This window comes from Ochotona princeps, chromosome 22 (genome assembly GCF_030435755.1).
Source record: "Ochotona princeps isolate mOchPri1 chromosome 22, mOchPri1.hap1, whole genome shotgun sequence".
In the NCBI taxonomy this organism is placed as follows: domain Eukaryota; kingdom Metazoa; phylum Chordata; class Mammalia; order Lagomorpha; family Ochotonidae; genus Ochotona; species Ochotona princeps.
This window is the reverse complement of record NC_080853.1, coordinates 28,919,167-28,941,704: the sequence shown is the minus strand read 5'-3', so window position 1 is coordinate 28,941,704 and position 22,538 is coordinate 28,919,167. Positions and strand designations below refer to the sequence as shown.

At 41.1% G+C, this 22,538-nt stretch overlaps 1 protein-coding gene across 6 annotated transcripts in view; it reads right to left on the bottom strand.

Annotated features, from left to right (window-relative positions):
• TASP1 (taspase 1) overlaps positions 1-22,538 on the bottom strand; it is a 185,411-nt gene that overhangs the window by 27,062 nt on the left and 135,811 nt on the right. For 4 of the 6 annotated variants that reach the window (XR_009247487.1, XM_058679933.1, XM_004593362.4 and 1 more), the window contains one exon: positions 14,221-14,331. The exons of the other annotated variants lie outside the window; for them this stretch is intronic. Coding sequence is in view for 3 of the 4 variants with exons in the window: in XM_058679933.1 (XP_058535916.1) it covers positions 14,221-14,331 (111 nt within the window). In the remaining variant the exon portion in view is untranslated. The remainder of the gene's footprint in view (positions 1-14,220; positions 14,332-22,538) is intronic. 6 annotated transcript variants of the gene reach the window in all.

The following is a 22,538-nucleotide window of genomic DNA, read 5'->3' as shown; positions in this document are numbered from 1 at the left end:
ACATGAGTGTCAATGCCAACCAACTGCACTTAGATAAGGCTTTAGTTCAGCCCACTTTTAAAAACTGCAAATAGGCCTGGCATGGTAGCTGGGGTCCCATATGGGCGCTGGTTCATGTCACCGTGGCCCCACTTCCCGTCCAGCTCCCTACTGTGGCCTGGGAAAGCAGTCAAGGATGGCCAAAAGCCTTGGAATCCTGCACCCGTGTGGGAGACCCGAAAGAAGATCCTGGCTCCTGGCTTCGGATGGACTCAGTTCCAGCCATTGTGGCCACATAGGGAGTGACTCAGTGGATGGAAGATCTTCCTCTCTGTCTCTCCTCCTCTCTGTATATCTCACTTTCCAATAAAAATAAGTAAATCTTAAAAAAAAAAAAACTGCAACGGAGTTGTCTATGGTTCATAGAATGCTTTATAAAAAGAAACACCGCATGACACTTATTGTATGAGTAAGGCAATTTAGTACACTGCTTGTTGGTGAAGTACTTTAAGGAGGCAACGGCAGAAGGAATACTGGGAATCTGTCAGGCAGCAGGCAGCGTCTTTCACAGAACTCAGCACAGCTCGGAGGTGGCACCTGAGGCTGAGAAGGGGCGTGGTCTGGCTTATGTCAGGTGGGTAATGCACACACTAGAGTGCAACGTGGGTTCTTGGATCCAAAAAGTGGTGGCATTTCATCACTCTGTTATTCCGAATTTTTCTCAGCACAAATTTGCAAGAATCACAATTTTTGCCACATGGTAAGAAAATTAAAAATTGACAACCATCAAAGGACCACAAAACATCAAACACAAATACCAAACACAACTCTCAAAACATTTATAATATCTCCTAAAGAAAGCCCTTAATCTATATATATATAAAATATATTAAAATATATATATTTTTTATTACATTGCATTATGTGACACAGTTTTATAGGTACTGGGATTCCCCCCACCCCTCCCCAAACCCTCCCCCCATGGTGGATTCCTCCACCTTGCTGCACTGCCACAGTTCAAGTTCAGTTGAGATTCTTTCATTGCAAGCATATACCAAGCATAGAGTCCAGTATCTTATTGTCCAGGTAAGTTCAACGGCTTCTTGGGGAGACCATCTCTGGTCTGAAGGTAGAGCCGGCAGAATATCATCCCGATCAATTAAAAGCACCAACATTACATCAGCAACAATTTATAACGTTAAGGAATTAGTGGACATAGTATTGAGTAACCAATATGTTTAAAAAAAAATGCAAGTTGGAAGCCCTTAATATTATAACAAAACCTGGAGGCCACAAGAGATGGCCGTGACCAATATATTTACCATGTTAGCACTTGACACTGCTGGTGAGATACTGTATGACCCATACAGTGCCAGGGCTCACGGCTGCCCCTGCATTTCATGCCGCTTCCTGCTGAAGTGTCCTTGAGAGGTCCCAGCTGATGGCTCAAGTACCTGTACTCTACCTGGGAATCTACAGTGTGTGCCAGGCTTCTGGCTTTGATATGACCCAGGTCAGATCAACCAGCACAGGGAAGACCTCCCTTTGTCTATATCTATCTCCATGTTTCAAGCAAATAAAAAATAAAGAAATGCAATTTTAAAACTTTATTTGGCCAAGTTAAAAAAAATCAAGAAATAAATGTCAAATCTGCAATTCCCAGCATGAACAAAGGGTTTTCTTAAAATATGAAGTATGGCATACAAAGTAATATAACAAATATTCAAATAGAAATCAGAAAAGGACATGAACAAGAGTAGATATGAATGCCTGTAAATAAGTGAAGATATTCTACATTACTGAAGCTGAAAAGTACACATTTACATCACAGAATATCGTTATTCAACAATCAGATTTCATGGACCATGAGGTCAGGAGCAAAGAGCAGGCCCATCATGCCGTGGGTTGGAAAAGATTGTCTTCAAGGCATACTTCATGATGCAAGAGGGTGCTTTAAGAGTAGATGGAAAATGAAATAATTTGTGCTGCAAAAATTTCTTTGAAATCCATGCCCGTAAGAACTTTTATTTTTCTTTATTTGTTTATTGATGTATTTTTATTGGAAAGGCAGATTTACATAGAGAAGGAGAGACAGAGACAAAGATCTGTCCACTGACCACACGAAAATGAGTCATTCTGAAGCCAGGAGTCAGGGGCTTGTTTCTGGTCTCCCACGTGGGTGCAGGGTCCCAAGGCTGTGGGTCATCCTCCCTGCTTTCCCTGGCCGTTAGCAGGGAGCTGAATGGGAAGTGAAACAGCTGGGACTTGAACTGGTGCCCATATGGGATGTTGGTGATGCAAGGCAGTGGAGCTATTTTGCTGGGCCCATGTAACAGCTCTTCAAAAGGTTCATGGGAAAGTCCTATTACTTAAAAAGTATGAATAGATATCTTTCTCTTTTTTTTTTTTTTGCCAAAAAAGTATCTTTTAATTCAACATGTTCTCTTGAAGTGCTTTCATATATCGGGGGTGAGGGGGGTCTGTGCTATGCTCAAAGAACAATCAAAACAAACAATCAAAACAATCAAACAATCAAAACAAAACAAAACAAACAAAAAACATCAAACCTTCTCCAAACTATCTTTCTACCAGAAAGTAAAAATTGTTCTAGGGACAAGCATTTGACAAACCTGGCTTCAAGTCCCAACTCTGCCTCTGGCTATAGTTTCTTAATAATCCACACCCTGACAGGTTGTTAGAAATGCTCAGGTCATGAAAAGGTCTCCACCAGGAAACATTAGGAACACACTCAAATAAACTTAACGCAAAACAAAGCAAAACATGGAGGAAGGGATTCAGCAGTGCCAGCCCTGCCAGCCCTACAGCAGATCCAACTGAATTCCCGCTGCTGGCTTCAACCTAGCCCAGGCTGACTGCTGTAGCCATTTGAGAAGCGACTCAACAAGTGGGAAACTCAGTGTGCCTCTCTGCCTTCAAATACATAAAATAAACCACTTTTTAAAAACTTCTACCATTGTGCCCGGCGGCGTGGCCTAGTGGCTAAAGTCCTCGTCTTGAATGCCCCGGGATCCCATATGGGCGCCGGTTCTAATCCCAGCTCCACTTCCCATCCAGCTCCTTGCTTGTGGCCTGGGAAAGCAGTCGAGGACGGCCCAAAGCTTTGGGACCCTGCACCCGTGTGGGAGACCTGGAAGAGGTTCCTGGTTCCCGGCATCGGATCGGCACAGCACCGGCCCGTTGCGGCTCACTTGGGGAGTGAATCATTGGACGGAAGATCTTCCTCTCTGTCTCTCCTCCTCTCTGTATATCTGACTTTGTAATAAACTGAATAAATCTTAAAAAAAAAAAAAAAAAAAAAAAAAAAAAAAAAAAAAAAACACCAACTTCTACCATTGACTATACCTCCAATGACAGGGTACACTTACAGAATGATGGACTGGTGACTGTTGCTGTAGGACTACACTATTGTAATAATATAGGGGAATCAATAGGTGATGAGGGGCAATGGAGAGGGTAAAAGAGGAAATCCCTTAGCTTACGGAACTGTATCATAAAAACTAAAATAAATAAATAAATAAATACAGTTAGTTTTGAAAAATTAGTAGCAAACACTGATTTGGCTCAAGGGTAATGTTGATATCACAAAAGCCTTTCCAAACTCTAGTTATTCGTTAAGCTCTAATTTGTAATTACAGGCCAGGAAATGGTAGCACAAAGTTTGCCCAATGTTTACATAAAGAAAATTACTGTTTCAGTAAACGCCTAACATTTCTTATCACTAGTCATCTCTAGAAGCCTATAATCTGGTTCCTGATTTGAGGGAATATATCTGAAATCATTCTATACATTAGAAAATGAAGCTTACTGTAAGAGTATTAACAACTGATTGAAACAGACTGATGGACTTATGACCACTTATGAAGGACTATAGTATCGTAATAACATTGGGAAAATCAGATGAGGGGTGAGAATCTGGGGAGGGGGTGGGAAAATCCCAGACCCTATGAAATTGTACCATAAAATTCCAAATAAAAAATAAAATAAAAACTGATTTCAGCAACATGGGAAACCTGTGAGATGTACTGAGATTTTTCCAAGTGTTAATTATTACATGCAGGGGACCATGAGCTCACCAACATGCATGGTATAGGAACGACCTGCGGTGATGTGTGTGAACCTGTTGAAGTGCTGGCAATCACAGTCTTCAGTGTGGCCAAGATCAAGCTGATTTCCACCTAGACAGTCTCTCAGCCTTTCAATAGCAGCAGCTGCTGACTGTTTAGAACCTCATCTACTGATTTTTTTAGTAGGCCAAAGTGCAAGAGTCTGTGATGCTCCCTGAAACAGCCCAGACTATGAAATGATCTCTTCAGAAAGCACACAGAACATGTTAAAATAAGGCTTTTTTAAAAAGATGTATTTGTTTGAAAGGCACAGTTATAGAGGGAGGGAGCAGCAAATATCTTCCACTCACAGGTCCACTTCTCAAATGGCCACAATGCCTGGTGCTAGCCCAAGCCAATGCCAGAAGCCAGGAGCTTCTTTTGGGTCTCCTGTGTGGATGTAGAGAGCCAAGCAACTTCCGCTGCTTTCCCAGGCACATTAGCGTGCAGCTGAACTGGAAATGGGGCAGACAGAACATAAACAAGTGCCCATAGGAGATGATGGCACAGTAGGCAGTGGCTTGCTAGGTCACAATGCCAATCCCTTAAAATAAGTTCTTGAGTATATTAAAAAAAACAAACAAGCAAAACCAAACCACTGGACATAGAGACTCAGCAGGATCCTTCTCCATCCACTAAGTTATCAACTTGTCACAAGCAGTGCCAGGGCATGAGTCAGGTGAGGGCAACCTGCACGGGCACTCCTCAGGAACGGCAGGATCAGCATGTTCCGGTTGCATTTGCTCATCACTGCACAAACCACCCTTTCTGGAAAGCTGTTCGTCATGCTTTCACCCAAGTGAACTCAGCCTTGAGGACCGTGCTCAGAAGCGGTTCTTCCTTGGCCTGAAGCTGCTCTGCTCTACAAAGCAGTCCCCAGGCTAGACGCAAGGCTTTCCTTCTAGCAGCATTTGAATGACCATCTTCCCTGCCCAATGCTGGGGATACACACTACGCTCTCCTGCTTCCTCCCCCAGAATACCTCTTCCTGTTTCAGAATTGTGCACACATTATCTTGCTTGAATTAAGTCAAACAAACAAAAAATTCCTTTACTACACTGTTTTCCTCTATCCAAAGAGACTCTCCTTCCTGACCAGACAGAAGCCTTCAGCCACCCCCTTTTTAAAAAAACAATACTGCCCCCCAATTGTCAACAACCCCCAGCTACACTGGTTCCCACCCCCATTTAAAACCTTGCTGCTTGGCTTCACATCCCAGACTTTCTTGCAAAGAAAACAGAACTCTGAAATCAGAACCGTGTTGGTCTGGGAGGCTGCCAAGTCGGCGGCCGCTCCTTAGCCTTGGGTTGCATGGCATACCCTGGGACATTCTGCACAGTACTTATGTTACTCTTTATTGAATAAAGAAAATTCATTTATAAAATGGGAAGAATGGGGAACCGTCCATAAAACAGCCTTCTCTTACCTTGTAGATCCTACTCCTGGTCGTTAAGCCCTTTATAAGGCAAGAAGGGGTTCATCTTAATAACAATAAATCAACAACAAGAAAGGGTACTTTCCTGTCCTGATGTGGAACTCGGAATATTCATGTAATGTTATGTCCTGCTACAGCCATGAAAGAATTGAGTTGGCATGCTTCCCCAGAAACACTTTCACTACTGCAGAGCCCCAGGAGCCACGGGATGGAGCTCTATAAGATCCTAGTTATGTTAAGCCAAGAAAATAATCATTTCCTCTTTGAAAGGCTCCCTCAGATGTGTTCAAGACCAAAGGATGCTGACTAGAAAAAAAAATGGATGTGGGTCAAATATGAACACAACCTCCAAAGGGCATTTGAATTATCTTCCTGGCTTTAACATTTTATACTAGAAACTTCCAGAAATAGGGAGCCACTGGATGGAACTTTGAAGGTCTGGTTAAAAAACAAAACAAAACAAAAAACGAAAAACAAATCATTCATTCAGTGAATGGATTATATTAAAACATGTTTGTGTTCATTCCACAAATATTTCTTAGGATTTATTTCATGCAAGAATGATCTTTTGTTACTCTCTGAGCAGATGAGAACAGACTATAAAATCTGTCAAAAGGTTGTTCTGAAAAGTTTAGTTATTATGCAATTCAGTAATATGAATTACATAATAGCTAACATTCTACTCATAAATTTTTGTATATCCAATTTCACATGAGAAATTCTTTGGCCAAAAAACAACTCCTTGGTTCATGATGTCTAGAAATACATTTCTTATGATGGACAAGAAAATTACAGATGTTGAAAGGAAGTAAATGTCTTTAAAAAAGCAACAAATTACAACCGCTGCCATTAACATCTTTGTGTCTTAAAAATAAAAACCCTGAAACTTATAATCCCAGAACAGTATAACAGAAAATCGTATCTTAGTCACTGAAGTATACATGCCATGGCTGCTTTATGCATTTGGCACCTCAGAAACCAAACATGTATTCTCCCATCTGACCCCTAGTAAGAGCTAAAATGCCAATTTACTACAGTAAAGGTGTGAATATTACAGAGCACTGCCGAGGCACTGAACAGTAAGCTTCTAATAATGACATTGGACCCAGTAAAAGATCAAAGTTTTATTCCCATTTATAAGATAAAAATTAGTGCCATCACTAAAGGACATTTCCCCCCACCAGCTAAAACATAATGGGCCTCCCCTTTGTTGGTTTCAGGATCATGTGAGCGCAACAGAAATGCCAGGTCATAAGTGCCCACAGTAGCATGAGCATGTGATGGAAATAACCCACACCACTTTGAAGTGCATGTGTTTATATGTGCTCACCAAATTTTTTAATGCCAGTAAAACCAAAAGGCAGCTGCAATTCTAACTTACAGTCAAATGACCTTTTATCTTTTTATTGTTCCAGGAAGCACTGATTCAATCTAACTTTCTGTGTTTCAACTACAGCATGCTTTGGCAGCAGCGACTCAAAAAGCCTAGGAAAGCCTGACGTGAAAAGGGAGAGAAATGCCTCAGCGAAGTTCTAATTGGCAACTGCAGAACAGTTTGGTATGATAACTAAGTCTAAAACGATAAAGGAATTCTTTATCCTTTCAGATAATCCTGACAGAAGCTGCAAACATTGCCATAGAATGCATCAAAAGACCAGCCACTTATCTAAACCTGAAGACCAAGTAAAACTAAACAACACAACGTTTACAGATACAAGTAAAGGAGAAAAAACCGTAAGGAGAAGCAAAGGGTGAATGTGGAATAAACGTGATGGAAACAAAGCAGTAAGATCAGAGAGGTCCACGTGGCGGCGTCAATGTTATGGGTCATGAGCAATCGCTTAGGCTGGGGGTGGGTGGGTCCTCAGGTGCTCACTTTATTGTATCTTTTATAACATATAAATGTATAAAGTACTTCTTTTAAAAATACATGAAACAATTCATAGTAAAGGATAAGGGGAAAATAGGGGCAAGTAGGGATTACCTGGACAAACCAAAGGACTCATATACAAAACAATGATCAGAATCACATGCATATTCCTAGAGAGAGAGAGAAAAAAAAAACTATAGCTTCTTAAGTTGGGGTAAACTGAAAAAGGTATCAGACTGGCTTTGAACAAGCTGTGGGCCTAAAACCTGCTTAGGGTGAAGACTTCAACATAAACCGTTAGTTAAAAACACACAGATCTTCCAAAAAAAAAAAAAAAAACCACTGAGGAATTGCTATGCCTTGTGTCCTGGACTGCTTAAGCTTTTCGTTAAACATATGGCGTCTGTTTCCCATAGCTCCCCACACTTGCTGCTTCCTACTGATTATGCCAATGCAGGAATATCTAAACTTCACAGGGTCTACTAGGTAGGATATACAATAAAAAAGAAGCACCCACAGATCGCCTATTTTATATTTCTGCATATGTTCTATTTTCTTGTAATTAATCATAAGCTTATAATGGCAAAGAATTCGTTCTTTTTCAACTGGAAGGATTGATGTTCCTTTGTTTACACAATTTATTAAGCATACTTTAAACTGCAGTCTCAATAAAGCACTTGTGTAGAGGCCTGGACTGCACATGTAATTGTACTGTAGCAGGTAAAAATATATTGGCTCTTTTCCTCTAAAAGCAGAGAGAAAATTAATTCTTTTCAGCTGTCTCATTCCAGGGATAGGCATTTGCTTTACGTTAAATCTACAATTTGTAGGCCAGGCTGCGTCAGCATCTCATGACCTGGAGGGTGGAGGTGGCAGGATGAGTGCTATAACCATGCTCACATTCGAACGTCCTTTCACAAGGCTGTTTCCAGGGGCTGTCTTCTTTGTCGCCAGATCCTCTTGTGCCTGGACACCCTGCACTATCCAAATTTCCAACCCATATTGTTTATTTTTTTCTCTAAAGTATATGAGGCTGTTTCATGTGACATTTAATTTTTCTGGAAGAGGAGTAAATTTCTGTGAAAATGTCTCCCAGATAGGAAACAAGATAATTCCATTCGACAATCCTTCATTCATCCAACAATTAATGGAAGCCAGTATGGCTGTGAGGATGGAGTTCAGAAAAACCCAGTCCGTGCTGTCAAACAGCTTACAATGTGTTGGTGTGCTTCTTGCAAGTGATGAAATGTTCTAATGCCTGGAAAGCTATTTCAAGTTCATATGCTCCCCATGTGTGTTCATCGAGCTTATAGATGTGTGATCCATTCCTCTCGAATAATTGAGTTCAGAATATAGTATGAAGACATGCTGGTCTAGGAAAGAAGTGTAGACAGTCACAGAAAGCGCCAGAAGGAAGACCAATGCGTAAGAGAAACTTAACTTGGGAGAAAGATTTCCAGAGGATTGCAAGATCTGTATTTGATTTGGGTCTCAAAGAAGGGATTGTGTTGTGCCAGGGAATTCGCAGGACAGGTAAGAGCATACATAAGATTATTGGCACAAAAATGATCCTCTGGAAAACCACATGCTTTGGAAAGCATGAACCTGAGATGTTTGAGACAAGGAAAAGAGGGACTAGGCAGATGTGACACTGAAAGCATGCTCTGCATGGAGCAGAGGAGGGCATCGCTGCTCTAGTTAGGTAGCTTCCAGCACAGATAGAGCCGTGTGTAGAGCTGTGTGTGTGCATGTGCGTGTACGTGTGTGCATACAGGCAGGGGGGTATGGGAAATGGTGTCTTAGTTGAAAGATTAAAGTAGGGAGCATGGGAATGATAGTAAGAGGCACATGCTTTGTTTTATTTTAACATGCATGGACAGTTAGTGAGCATTTGGCTTAAGCACGTACCAAATCAATTGCATGGATTTGTATTTCGAGTCATACCTCTGATACCGGTGTGACTCTACGCAAGACTCTCCTTTGGTCCCTTTCTGCTTTGGGACAGTTTGCTCTCTCAGCATCTCTGGTTTGTGGCTCACAATGAGGCTCTCTGGGCCAGCTCCAGATGTTTCATACAGACAACTCCAGTGGCAGGATGCAGATGGGAGTGAGGGACAAGCAGAGGTGGTGAGCCTGGGGACGGGGAGGCTAAAGAGACAGCTGGAGAAGGGTGAACAGCACAAAGAGTGCAGGAGGCTATGGGCCAGATTTGCCTCCAAGAGACCCAAGAAAGAGACCCAGGATCCACTGATGGAAGCTGAAGTCTAACAGGGCTACCTGAAGATGTAGCAGGTGTACCTTGACTTCTCACTAGAGTTCAAACTAGAGGACTATCGGCAGTAAGAGGGCTTAAAAGGGTTAGTTATCAACCAAGGCATAACAAACGAATCCAAAATGTAATGGGTTCAGACAACAGCATTATTCATCTCACTGTTTCCGCAGGTCAAATACTGAGGACTGTTCTTGCTGGGTGGTTCTTTCTTAGGGTTTTTAAGGCAATGTCACTTGTTTGCTTTGGTCACCTGAAAACTCCCTCAGCTCTGAGGCTGCTGACAGAAACCCCCTCACTTCCGGCTGACTGGTGAGAGGAGGCTGTAGTTTTTTGCTATGTGGACCTGTCTGTAGTGGTGCCTGAGTTTCTTCCTGATATGGCCTCTGACCTTTCCTAGAGTGAGGGATCCAACCGCGAGAGCAAGAAGAAGCCGTGGTGCTTTTGCGGACCCTAACTCAAAAGTTGCACATTCTTACTCCTGCCAAATTCTGTTGGCAGTAAGTCTCTGATGTGCCAGTCAAACTCAAGCCTGGACGAATTAAGCTCCCCATTTTGAAGGGAGGAATATCAAACAATCGATGGAAAAGCCCCTTTAATAAGGTCACACAAGAGGCTCTGAAAGTTCCTTTATGCTTGACATTTCCCCATTCTATTCATGGAGCAGGAAACAAATGCCACACTTGAACACTCCCCTGCACCTGAGTCACTGCAGCCCACTGGGGATCTGGAAATCGATGAGTTTGTCAAAAGGAAAGATTCCGTAATGGGTCACCAGAAGCCCCAAGTGGAAATGGGGTCTGACCAAAATGCTTTTTGTGGTATAATGGGAACATTATCTATGATTTTCAGAAAAGAAAAAGGACACAGAGAAGATTAAAGTAGACTTTGAGTATAACAGTTCTGCAATTAAAAAAGCAATTAAGTAACATGTGACCACTTAAGGCTTTTTTTTTTTTTTTATATTTTGGGAATCGTATTTAATGCAGAGGAATGGAAGGCATCTAAATTCCCCTGGTTCCCAGATACTACTGAGCACTGAGGAGAAGCACATTTACGATGTTATAGCTGTGGTGTGACCTGGGACACACGATGGACTTCAGTGTGAGGGTTCCACCTGATCTCAGTATCTGAGAAACCTCTCCTCACAGGCGCAGCTCTAAGGCCGACACTTTCCTTGTTTACATGAAATCAGCAATGTTTACAAGCTGGAATACTTCCCATGCAGGTTATCTAGTATTGCTATTTGGAATCAATCTCTATTTAAAACACAGAAGACAAACACAACTATATGATAGAACACAGTCATTAAAAATACAACAAAACCCTGGCTGACAGAGGTTGAGACAAGTATGGCACTAAGTGGGAAGAGACAAGGAAAACATGTATGAATTACCCTTGATTTCCATAGTTGAAGACGTGAAGGACAGTTGATAGACATTACATAAAATCAGTAAATCAAAACATGTCTGTTATAAAAACAAAACAAAACAAAAAAAGAGAAACACTGATCTTGTTAAGAAATGGGCAAAAGAGGGCCCTGCCTGGTAGCCAGATGACTTAAGTCCTTGCCTTGCACACGCCAGGATTCCATATGGGCAGTCCCACTTCCCATCCAGCTCCCTGCTTGTGGCCTGGGAAAGCAGTTGAGGACACCCCAAAGCCTTGGGACCCTGCACCCACGTGGAAGAGGCTCCTGGCTCATGGATTCAGATTGGCTCAGGTCTGGCCACTGCAGCCACTTGGGGAGCAAATCAACAGATTGAAGATCTTCCTCTCTGTCTCTCCTCCTCTCTTGTATATCTGACTTTCCAATAATAAAATAAAATAAACTTTAAAAAAATGGGCTAAAGAGGTTAATACATTCTCAGAAAAAGAAATAAAAATGGACATACATTAATGTTCAATATCACAAGGCAGTAGCCAAATGCAAACCAAAACAATAGTAAGATATCACCTTTTTGCCATCAGAAAGGCTGTTACCCCAAAGACAGAAAGTCACAAATGCTGATGAGGAGGAAAGAAAGCTGCTAGCGGGAATGCATTACTGCAGCCACTGAGGAAAACAACATGGAGATTTCTTTCCAAGCTAGAAACAGACTTGCCCTATGATGGAGCAATCCCACTACTGCAAAAGACATGAACCTAATGTGTCAAAGAGATACCTGCAGGCCTGGCGGCGTGGCCTAGCAGCTAAAGTTCTCGCCTTGAACGCCCCGGGATTCCATATGGGCGCCGGTTCTAATCCCGGCAGCTCCACTTCCCATCCAGCTCCCTGCTTGTGGCCTGGGAAAGCAGTCAAGGATGACCCAAAGCTTTGGGACCCTGCACCCTCGGAGACCTGGAGGAAGTTCCTGGCTCCTGGCTTCGGATCGGCACAGCACCGGCCCGTTGCGGCTCACTTAGGGAGTGAATCATTGGACGGAAGATCTTCCTCTCTCTCTCACCTCCTCTTTATATATCTGACTTTGCAACAAAAATAAATAAATCTTTAAAAAAGAGAGACATAATTGCACCACAATGGTAATAACCAGAACCACACCATTCACAAAAAGTAAAGTCAGACAAGCTGTTCATCACCAGGTGAAGAGAGAAAATGTGGAACACACACACACACACACACACACAGAGAACTTAATACTATTCAATTATTTAAAAAAAAGATAAAATTCTACCATTTCCATAAAAATAGTTGGAAATGGGAGAAATCACGAGGACTGGAATAAGTCAGACTGAGAAAGACGAATACCTTATGTTCTCCTTTATATGCTGTGGAAGCTAATTTTAAAAATAAGTAATGATTATGTGTATTCTTTTGCTGCAACTGCAGTGTTTTGCCAAGCTTTGTTTTAAATCTGTCAAACCAATCACGAATTACGTAGTATTATGGCTTAAATGAATTTTCTGACTCTTTACTTTAGAAAAAAGAAAATTTAGTTTATATAAGTAAAACTGAACATCTTTTTATCTGATTATCATATATAGCCCTCACCTATTTTCCTGCTTAAGTTGGTCATTTTACTTTTTGTCAGCTGAATGTGTTATTTACTGGAACATTAAGTCTTTGACTATAGCGTAAACTTAAAATATATTATCTCAAAAAAATTTTATTGCAAATGTAAAATATATTCTTTCAAGGTGGAGCTGAAGTATGACAAAAATCAGGAAAAAAGAGAACTGATAATATTAGGTGAGCCATGCTTGTAATTCCTTCATAGCCATGAGTCAGAAGTCTTTGCTTCTGACGGGCCTTGGCAAGAAGTGAGGCTCTGAAAAGGGCCATGAAACTCCTTCCCAGGAATAACCCATGAAGCCAGTTTAGTGACTCCTCCTTTCCCAGTGCTGGAGGTTATTCTCGAGTTTTTACAGAAATCCTGGTACAACCTTTGCATATGCTCAAAATTAACTCCCTACTATCCAAATGTGGAAAAAATTCCAAGGATTCAACAATGACTAAGAAACCAAGGAAGTGAAGCACTATATTTGTGTAAGTTTAACAAAAGAAAACCACTTCAAGCAAACATCTTATAAGACAGGTATTTGGCATAGTGGTTAAGACACCAGTTGGGATGTCTGTGTCTCCTAATCAGAATGTGTGGATTTGAGTCAGAGTCCTACTTAGGCTTCTGGGTTCCTGTTCATGCACACTTCATGCTGTTGGCTGATGGCTCAAGTCTTTGGGTCCCTGGCTCTCACACGGAAGCCTAGACTGAGCTCTAGACTCTTGGCTTCCACCTGGCCCAGGGCCAAATGGTAAGGACAAATGTAAGCCATCAGATGGAAGATCTCTCTCTTGCTCGCTCTTATTTTCAAATGAAATGAACAAATGTTAAAAAATCATTGAGACATTATGACATCAGGTATTGTGAGTATCTCTACTACGCCATGAGCTTGGCGTAAGTTATTTATAACAGCACAATTCATGATGGTGGAGACAGGCAAACAGCGCAGAGGCCTGTCCACATATGGATAGATAAAGAAACTGTGGTACATCTATTCTATGGAATACTACTAAGCCATAATCTTCAAGAAAATGATCTCAACTGGAGACCACCATGCCTAGTGAAATAGGCCAATTTCAAAAGTATAAAGATCATGTTTTGTCTGATACACAACAGCCTTTATGCAAAAAGTAGGACTCCCAATGAAATAAGTAAATATACCTTTACAGTATGATACTAGATTTTCTATCTTTACCTATATCTACCATGTCATGATACACTGAAGTAGCAGAATGTTAAACTTGTGACTGTTATTAAGAGACCACAGTACTGTGAGAATTCAGGGGAAAATGATGGGAGCAGAAATGGGGAGCGAGGCTGGGAAGAGAAGAACCCCTATACCTATAAAAATATATTGTGGAAAACAATAAATATACTTGAGAAAAAGCAATAATCTTTTAATAGGGAAAAATGTTTAGCTATTAACACATATCCTTACCCTGCCAAAACATAAAATCACTAAGTTCCATACTGTTTCATGTCCTAAAAAACCAGAATCCATATGCCTTTTCTGACTGGTGACTGGTGTGTGTCTGACTTACCTAGAAGTGTCTGCTTATTCTGGGAAGAGTCCGCTTCTGCAGAACATCGGCCTGACCGGAGAACAATGACTCCACCCAGCACACCATCCTCACTGGCAAGGAAAGGAGAACCTGGGCAGAAAGCATCAGTGTTCATTATTCAACAACTTTTAGTCTTTCAATTGCTATTTGATGAGTAAAACAAAATGTGGAATCAATAAGATCCTAAAAGATGCCCATTTTCCAACAATCACTGTTTGTACCTCAGATAGCCTTGATGGCAAAGGCAGTTTAATGCATGAGCAGAGACCATTTGGCAAAGACAATGCCAGAGGCCGCCAAGCAGAGTGAAGTCGGGGGGTGGGAGTGGAGTGTACATTATGAAATTCAGGATGGAATTGGAAATACTACTAAATTAAAGGGCTAAAACACAAATGCAGTACAAAACGCCCAACGACTCTTTGATCAGCTCTTAGGGCTCACTTACCAGGCTCTCCCTGATGTCAGGGGCACACCACCAAAATCTTTGATTACTACCTTAAATTCAATTCCAACAATAAGCCACAAACTTTATTACAAACATTTTAAAATGCTACAACTAGCTTATACAAATAAGGATGAAACTGTATTTCTCCTGAGAGTCCAGTAGTTAGAAACTGCTGAGCCTCCTTGAGATCTCACACGCTGTGACCAGCGGGAACATTTCAAGAACAACACATTCTAAAAACTGTCATTTTCTTCCCCAAGGAAGTCTTCAGACATCTGGCATAGCAAGTTGGCATGTGGAGAACAAATGCAAAATTAACCCACACACTATCAAAGACAACAGTAAAAAAAAAATCAGATTTGGGGGAAGTGTCTGGTTAAACTCAGTAGATTAAATGCATGCATTTTCCTCCATTGCTGCTCCAAATCCCAGTGTAATTACAAGAAAGAATGAGAAAAAGGCAAGATTCAGTAAGGAGGGATAGAAACAGCAGTCAAACAAAAACAGTGAACCTTCTGAAAAACGGAAACACAAACAAGCAGTGGCTCATCCAGCAGATCCAACAAGGTGGAATTCCATCCTCCCAGCAATTAGAAACAAACTGGAATTGTACAGCATGTATTTAAAAAACCACCCAGTTTCACTATAAAACCCCCAAAGAACTGGAACTCAGAAACTTCAAGGCTTCTGGTACATCAAGGCAGGAGTACAAAGGAAGGCACATCAAAGCACAGCAAGACGAAGGTACAAGGCGCATGCAAACGGAGGATTTAGCCACTGGGCCACTGCACTGAGCTTCTTTCTTTAACCTCCCTCCCTCTTTCTCTCTTTACTTGCCAAATAAATTACACTACGAAGGAGGAGAATGTGAAGCTGATATACTAGCTAAGTCTATCAACTATCTGTTCACCAAAAGCATAGTTTTAATTCATTATCATACTTCTTACAAACGCACTATGAAAATCAAATGTAAAGATTTTAAATAAAATACTCTTTCAAGAAAGGACATATGAATGAAACTAAAGTGTATCCGATTCCCTGCCTATCCCATACAGGTGAGTATCTCCAAAAGTTCCTTGTATATTCTTTCTGAAGTTAGGCAGACATAGACACGTATCTCTTGTCAGTTCTTCACTCAGAGGGACCACATTATAGAAACTACTCCACACTGGAATTTTCAAATTCAACAACGTGATTTTGAGATTCTCCTACGCCAGCACACATGAATTCAGCTCTTAGGTTTTAGCAATGAATATAATCTCAGACACTTGCAAATACCATATGCTTTCATCGTCTTGGTTCCCCAGCAAAGCACATTCAGGTTATTTCCACTTTGCTACTATAAGAAATGTTGCAGTGGATATTTTGATTTATTTATCTTTCATATACACAAATCTCTAGGATACATTTTCCTAGTATAGAGTTAATGAATCAGTTAACATATCCATTTATATTATTTGTTATAGATTTTCAGACTACCTTCTGAAAATATTTGCTCCCACAAGAAGCCATATTTGAAAGCACACATTTCCCATTATCCTTACCAAAAAATATTAACAGACTCTTTTAAATATCTCACTATTCCTCTGATTTGTAGTCAAATAATTATGAATTGTTAGGTATCTGCATGTGTACAAGCCATTTGCATTTCTTTATCTGTGAGCTGCCTTCATATATGTACCACAACAAAACCAGCTACCTACCCATTGTTCATTTCCCTTATCTTCCACAGAGAAAAATCTAATTTTGTTTGGGGCAGGAAGGTGCCACCTTTCCCAGTTGCTAATCCACGTGGCCGTTTCTAACACAGCTTGGTAAAGAACAGACTCAGCTGGTCTGTATCTTCTTAGCTCCCACCATCTGCCTGAAGCATACTGTCGGGGAAGCGGAACAGACATCTCAGGGACATGAACAAGAGAGCCAATCAGGAGAGAGGCAGAGTCCTGTGGACGCACTGTGGAGCTCCTGAGCTAGGCTGCCCACTGCACCGCATGCAGAGTTGTTACTCATTTTCTTAAGTGTTTGTACCTGCCCTTGTGTCATCTCAGTCGATCATAATCCCAAAGGGACATTTCCTCCAATCAGTTCCTTACTGGCTTCTCAGAGTCTTTTTTCTTCCTAATTTGCTATAGTCTTTACATACTCAAACAATACGTATGTGACCATACACACTGCAAATGTTTTGCTCAATTTATCTGGTATTTTAAATTTTTTTCCATAACTTTTTTGGGCAAGAGTGGTGATGCAGAATTTTTAAAATTTTACAGTCATATCTATCATTCTTTTTCCCCTTTAAGGCCTTTGGTGTTAGAAGTTTTACCAGAAAAGCATCCTTGATCAAATAGTATGAATAACCTGCAAATGTATTAAGAAAATATGGACAAGTTTCAATTCCGAAACCTCAGTTCCTCTGCATTTAAATTTCATTTTGAGGCTAAAACACAGTTTTGCTTTTGTTCCCCAGCCCCTCTAGAGTAAATCAACTAAGCAACATAAATCTGTTGAAAAATTCATCTGCATCCACTGGCTTAACACACCTTTAGCACATATTAAGTTTGCATATTTATCTGCATCTATAACTAGATTATCCTGACCACTGATGAAACTATTCCTATATAAGTACTGAATGGCATTAATTATTAGTTTCATAATACATACTGTCAGGTTGGGTCAGTTTGTTACCATTATTCATCATCTTTACATTATTTGTTTCTTATATTTTTCCATTAGATTTTAAAAAACATCCTTGCCTTCTACTCTCACTGAAATTTTCATGTAGATGGTTTGATTAATGGTGATTTTTCCCTAAGAGTCAAGAAGCCCTGAGGCAGGTGTGCAGGCTAAGCCACAGCCTGCAGTGCCCCTAGTCCATGGTTGAGTGTCCTTGAGATCAAGTCCAGCTTCCTCCTAAGCACCAGGGAGATGGCACCAGATGCCACTATACTTGGGTTCCTGCCACCTCAATGAGATACCCAGATGGCATTCCTGGCACCTGGCTTTGGCTTGGTCCGGACCTGGCTGTTGTGGGCACTTGGTGAGCAAACCAGAGAATGGAAGACCAATTGTTCTTTTGGTCCCATCTCCTCCCCTCCCTTTCTCTGTCATTTTGCCTTTTGATTAAACAAGTATTTTTCTAAAAAGCTGGAAATTGCTACTGAATTTTCTCAGGGAAATATAGACATGGGGTCTATCATATATTTGACATCTAAAACTCTCAGGTCATGCCTACTTTGTGACCAAAAAAAGTGATATGATACCCACGAAATAAAATATTTGGGGCCTAGTGAGATGGCTCAATTGGTTAATCCTTTGCCTTGCAAGTGCTGGAATCCCATATGGGCACCGTTTCGTGTCCCCGCTGCTCCACTTCCCATCCAGTTCCCTGCCTATGGTCCGGAAGAGCAGTCGAGGGTGGCCCAAAGGCTTTGGGACTCTGTACCCTTGTCGGAGACCCAGCAGAAGTTCGTGGCTCCTGGCTTCGGATCAGCTCAGCCCCAGCAGTTGCAGCCACCAGGAACCAGCAGATGGAAGATTTTTCTCTTTCTCTCTCCTTTTCTCTGTAGATCTGCCTTTCCACTAAAAATAATATATCTGTTTTTAAAAGCCTATCCTGTAAGGGAGGGAGGATCATAAAAAAATGAAGCATCATCTGGAAGAGTACTTCTCTTTATTTCTTTATTTGGCAAGACAGATGGTGGGAGCTTCCATTCAGTGGTTCTCTTCCCAAATGCCTGTAATGCCTGATGCTTGGCCAGGACGAAGACTTGGTATTGCAAATCAGGTCTCTCATACAGGTGGCATCAACCCAAGAACGGGAGCCGTTACTGCTGCCTACCAGGGTCTGCATTAGCAAGAAGCCAGAAGTTAGAGATTGTCATTGAAGCCAGGCACTCCAACGTGAGATGCAGGCACACTAACTGGAGTTTTAACACCCACCACTTGTCACTCATTCTTTAATGACATGTTGAGAACCATTAATTCCATACTCCATTCTAGCAGCTGGAATCACATTTGTAAATAAGACATACATAGCCCCAGCATACAGAAAGGCTGATGGCAGAAAATTTCAAACAAAACACACACAAACAGCGCTGAGGTTCAGACTGATGGGGAGCTAGAAGAACACACTGTAGATGGGTCTTTCTGAGCAGGTGGCATTGCAGTTCTCACTAAAACATACAGAACAAGATAAAGATTGGAGGGATGTGAGTATATGCAGGAGGGACAACACAACATCCCACACAAAGGAAACAGCATTTTCCAGAGACCTGAGTGGCAAAAGAATCTGGAAATTTGATAAAAATAGAAAGACAACCAAGAAGGCCAGAATAATGGAGCAACGGAGGAGAGTGACCAGGAACAAAGCCAGGAGATGGGAGGAGCCGCACTGCGGAGATTTGGGTAGAGACTCTGCTTTTCGTCCTCCTCACAGTGGAGGGGACGCGACAGGTAAAGACGTTGGGTTTGTATCTGAGAAGCTCAAATCTTGAGAAGAAGCATTCCAAGAGGATGGTCTGTGGAGAAGAGGCAGAGTTGAAGGCAAGCTTCCTGGAGAAGAGGCAGGCAGACAGTTCAGGGGACTTCTGCTGCAGGTCAGGTGAGAGCTCCACCCGAGCGTGCAGGCATCCCTCCACTCTGCCCGGATGGCCCCCTTCCCCTGCTCGTGGCAGACAGGACCAAACCCCTGCACATGGTCCTGCGGAGAGCAGAGACAGGGACCAGAAGCCAGCTGCCTGGGGCCTGAAGCCAGGAGCCGTCTCCTGAAAGCATGCAGGTCAGCAGGCTCAAGGGCTGTGCTGGAATGTCTGCAAGAGATGACTGGCCTAAACCTGTCACTTTAATCAGGTTATTTATATGTTCTCTGCCCATTACGTAATATCAAGTGCAGTGCCCGGAGGACACTTGTCAGAGAATTCTGGGCAGAACAAGGTTGACTGTTTCCTGTGAAATTCCTTCCTTGGTCCAGGACTTTGAATTCCTTCCTTTCCTTGTCAGTCCTATCAGGGTCTTGTTTATCTCTGGAATTCCCTCCCTGTCCCAACTCAGCAGAGCTCTAATTTGTTAACCTCAGGACACTGGGCAGGATCTACTTTTTGGTTTGCCCTTTTTTACTAAACAAAGCCCTAAGCTCGTATTTTTTTTTTCACTTAGATTGCGGATCTTTTAGCTGCCCTGTTAATACTCTACATATGTCTCCAAGTCTTGGACTAAGAACATTTTATTATAGCTAAATTACAAGAAGGGAACTACAGAATTCAATCATAAATGGTATCTGTGAAAGTGTCTAATAGGGAAAAGCAGAGTCATTAAACTTAAGAATTTTAAAAACATTTTTAGATGTAGCACCTTATTCACAGAGAAGTTAGATAGACAGCAAAGGAAATAAAAAATTATAAACTCCCATCAGCTGTACTGGTATAAGTATCTCTACCACAAGTTAACAGACATAAAGAGCTGAAGATCAACTTGATGTTTTAATCCTTGTAGTAATTTGCAGACAGATGTATATTAGACTACCAAACTCTAAAAAAAAAAACAAAAACAAAATACAGATTAAGTTAAAAAGCCTACAATGAGGAAGGAATAAGGAAAAAAGTAGGTAACAGGGGAAAATGGGAAAAAAAATTAAAAAAAAAGACTAGGTGGGATCCTGTGAATTATATAATTATAAAAAAGCCTGTGATACCAAATAAATAACATTTAAATACAGGAATGTATACATATTACATATATATACATATATTAAACTTACAGGATGGCTTTAGGAAATAATAAATCACTAAATGATGCTTTATGCTCAGAAATAACTTTTAATGAATTTTTGTAAGAAAAAAGTGAAAACACAAAGCCTTCTGTGGATCTACATTAACAGTCATAATTAATTCAATTTTAAATTAAGGAAAATAGTTTACAGGTATTTATTTCTTTGACAGGATACAGACGAATATGGAAGAATCTCACAACTACAGAAACAGCTGTCACTCAACTGGGTATGATGCCAAAATATCACCTCAAGATTTTTGGGAACTTTACCTACAGATCAGTAAATTTATTAAAAACTTCAGACATTCAGATTCATAAAGTTTTACTAATCCACAGTGAAATATCACCCTAAGAATTCCACCTAAGCTGTTTCTGTTTTGGACCTTTGTCCCAGAAGGGACTAATTACTAAGAGACAAAAAGATCCTGTAACCACAGATTTATCCAACAACACAGACATCTAGTGAAGCATCACTGTGAAATTCATGATAAAAAAAATTCTCTAAATTTGAGAGGGATGTTTTCACTTGACATTTCCAATTATTGCACTGCCGCTAAGAGACAACTAAATATAGTAGTGATGGTGCTCAAAACCTTAATCTACTGTGCAACCAAAAAGGCTGATGGAAACAGAGGTCAATCCAAAACATTTCACCACAGCACACAGACTTCAGAACCGTTTGTAATAGGAGTAGGATCTACACAGACTTACATGAACACTCAGCCAAGAGGAAGAGCAGAGTGGCAACGATCCAAATTTTCTGCTTCCATAGTTGATTGAATGCATCCATTTCTACACTAAAGAGAACATCCCACCTTCTTTGTCAATCTCGACAGACAAGCGCTTGCCTGTATCCATTCTCTTCTAACTATAAGAAGGCCAAATATGTTCTTAACTAAAAAATTATTTCCCAATTTCTCTGAAACTAGAGTTTTCCATGGACAGAATTCTGGGCAATAATATGCAAAGACTGATTCTTTACTCTACTTAAAACGGGTGGCAGGCCTATGTGGTATCCTTCCTTTGCTCTTAACCTCGTTCCATATTCCTGTCTGATCTGTCCATGCAGTGTGGAGAGCCAAATCTTTAGACTAACAGGCAAGCAGGAGCAGCAGGATCAGAGAAAACATTGTGGAGCTGGTCCAAGGACCCCTGGATATCTTTTTATGTGAGAAAAAAATAAAGCTCTGGTTAACCCAAGTGACTTTCAAAAACGAGGATTTACAGAGAGAAAAATCTTTGGTTAAGCTCCTGTAAGCAGTTTTTTAAAGAAAGAGAATGAATCACTCTAGATTCTCAAAGCCAGGAAAGCAGAAGGGAGACTTGAGCATATTTTGTGGCTTCCATATAACTTGTCTTTCCCTCAAGTCCCTCCTCTTTCAAGTGTAGAATCTAGCCTAGTGACAAAATAACATCGATTTACTTTAGGTAAATTTTGATGTGTATTTACATATATTATTAGAATGGTCAGACATGAATAGGAAAACTCAATCCTGAGTTTAGAATACAAGGTAAAACACATGATTCTATGCCAAGCAGTCAGTCTGTGAATCAACACAGGCCTTGCTTCTATCCAACAATACCTTCTATGCAAGGCATTCCAGGAATCTCATCCAGCTTCAGGCATGGTTGGATGCAAACAGTCGACAATTGTAAGTGACTTCTGACCCTGACAACTCAAACAGAAAAGTTTCCTCCACACATCTCTGCCAAAAAGTCCTCAGGAAGATCTTTCAGTAACTCCACTTCTTGGTCTAAAACCAAAACAATTGCAAGCAGGGTCTTGAAGAAGTACCCGAATACCTATGTTTACAGCAACATTATTCACAATACACAGAATTCTAAATTGTGTCCCCATCAACAACCAAATTCACAATTTGTAGTCCTCAAGCACAGAATGCTACCGCATTTGGACAAGGTCTTTAAACAGGTAAAGTTGTCTGAGATCATCAGGGTGGGTCCTAATAGAGTTCAGCTAGCACCCCGCCAAGAGGAGCGAATTAGGATGGAGAAATACACAAAGACCACAGGAAGTCACAGGGACAAGCCAAGAGAGCAGAGTTCAACGAAACCAACTCTAGGGCCTGGT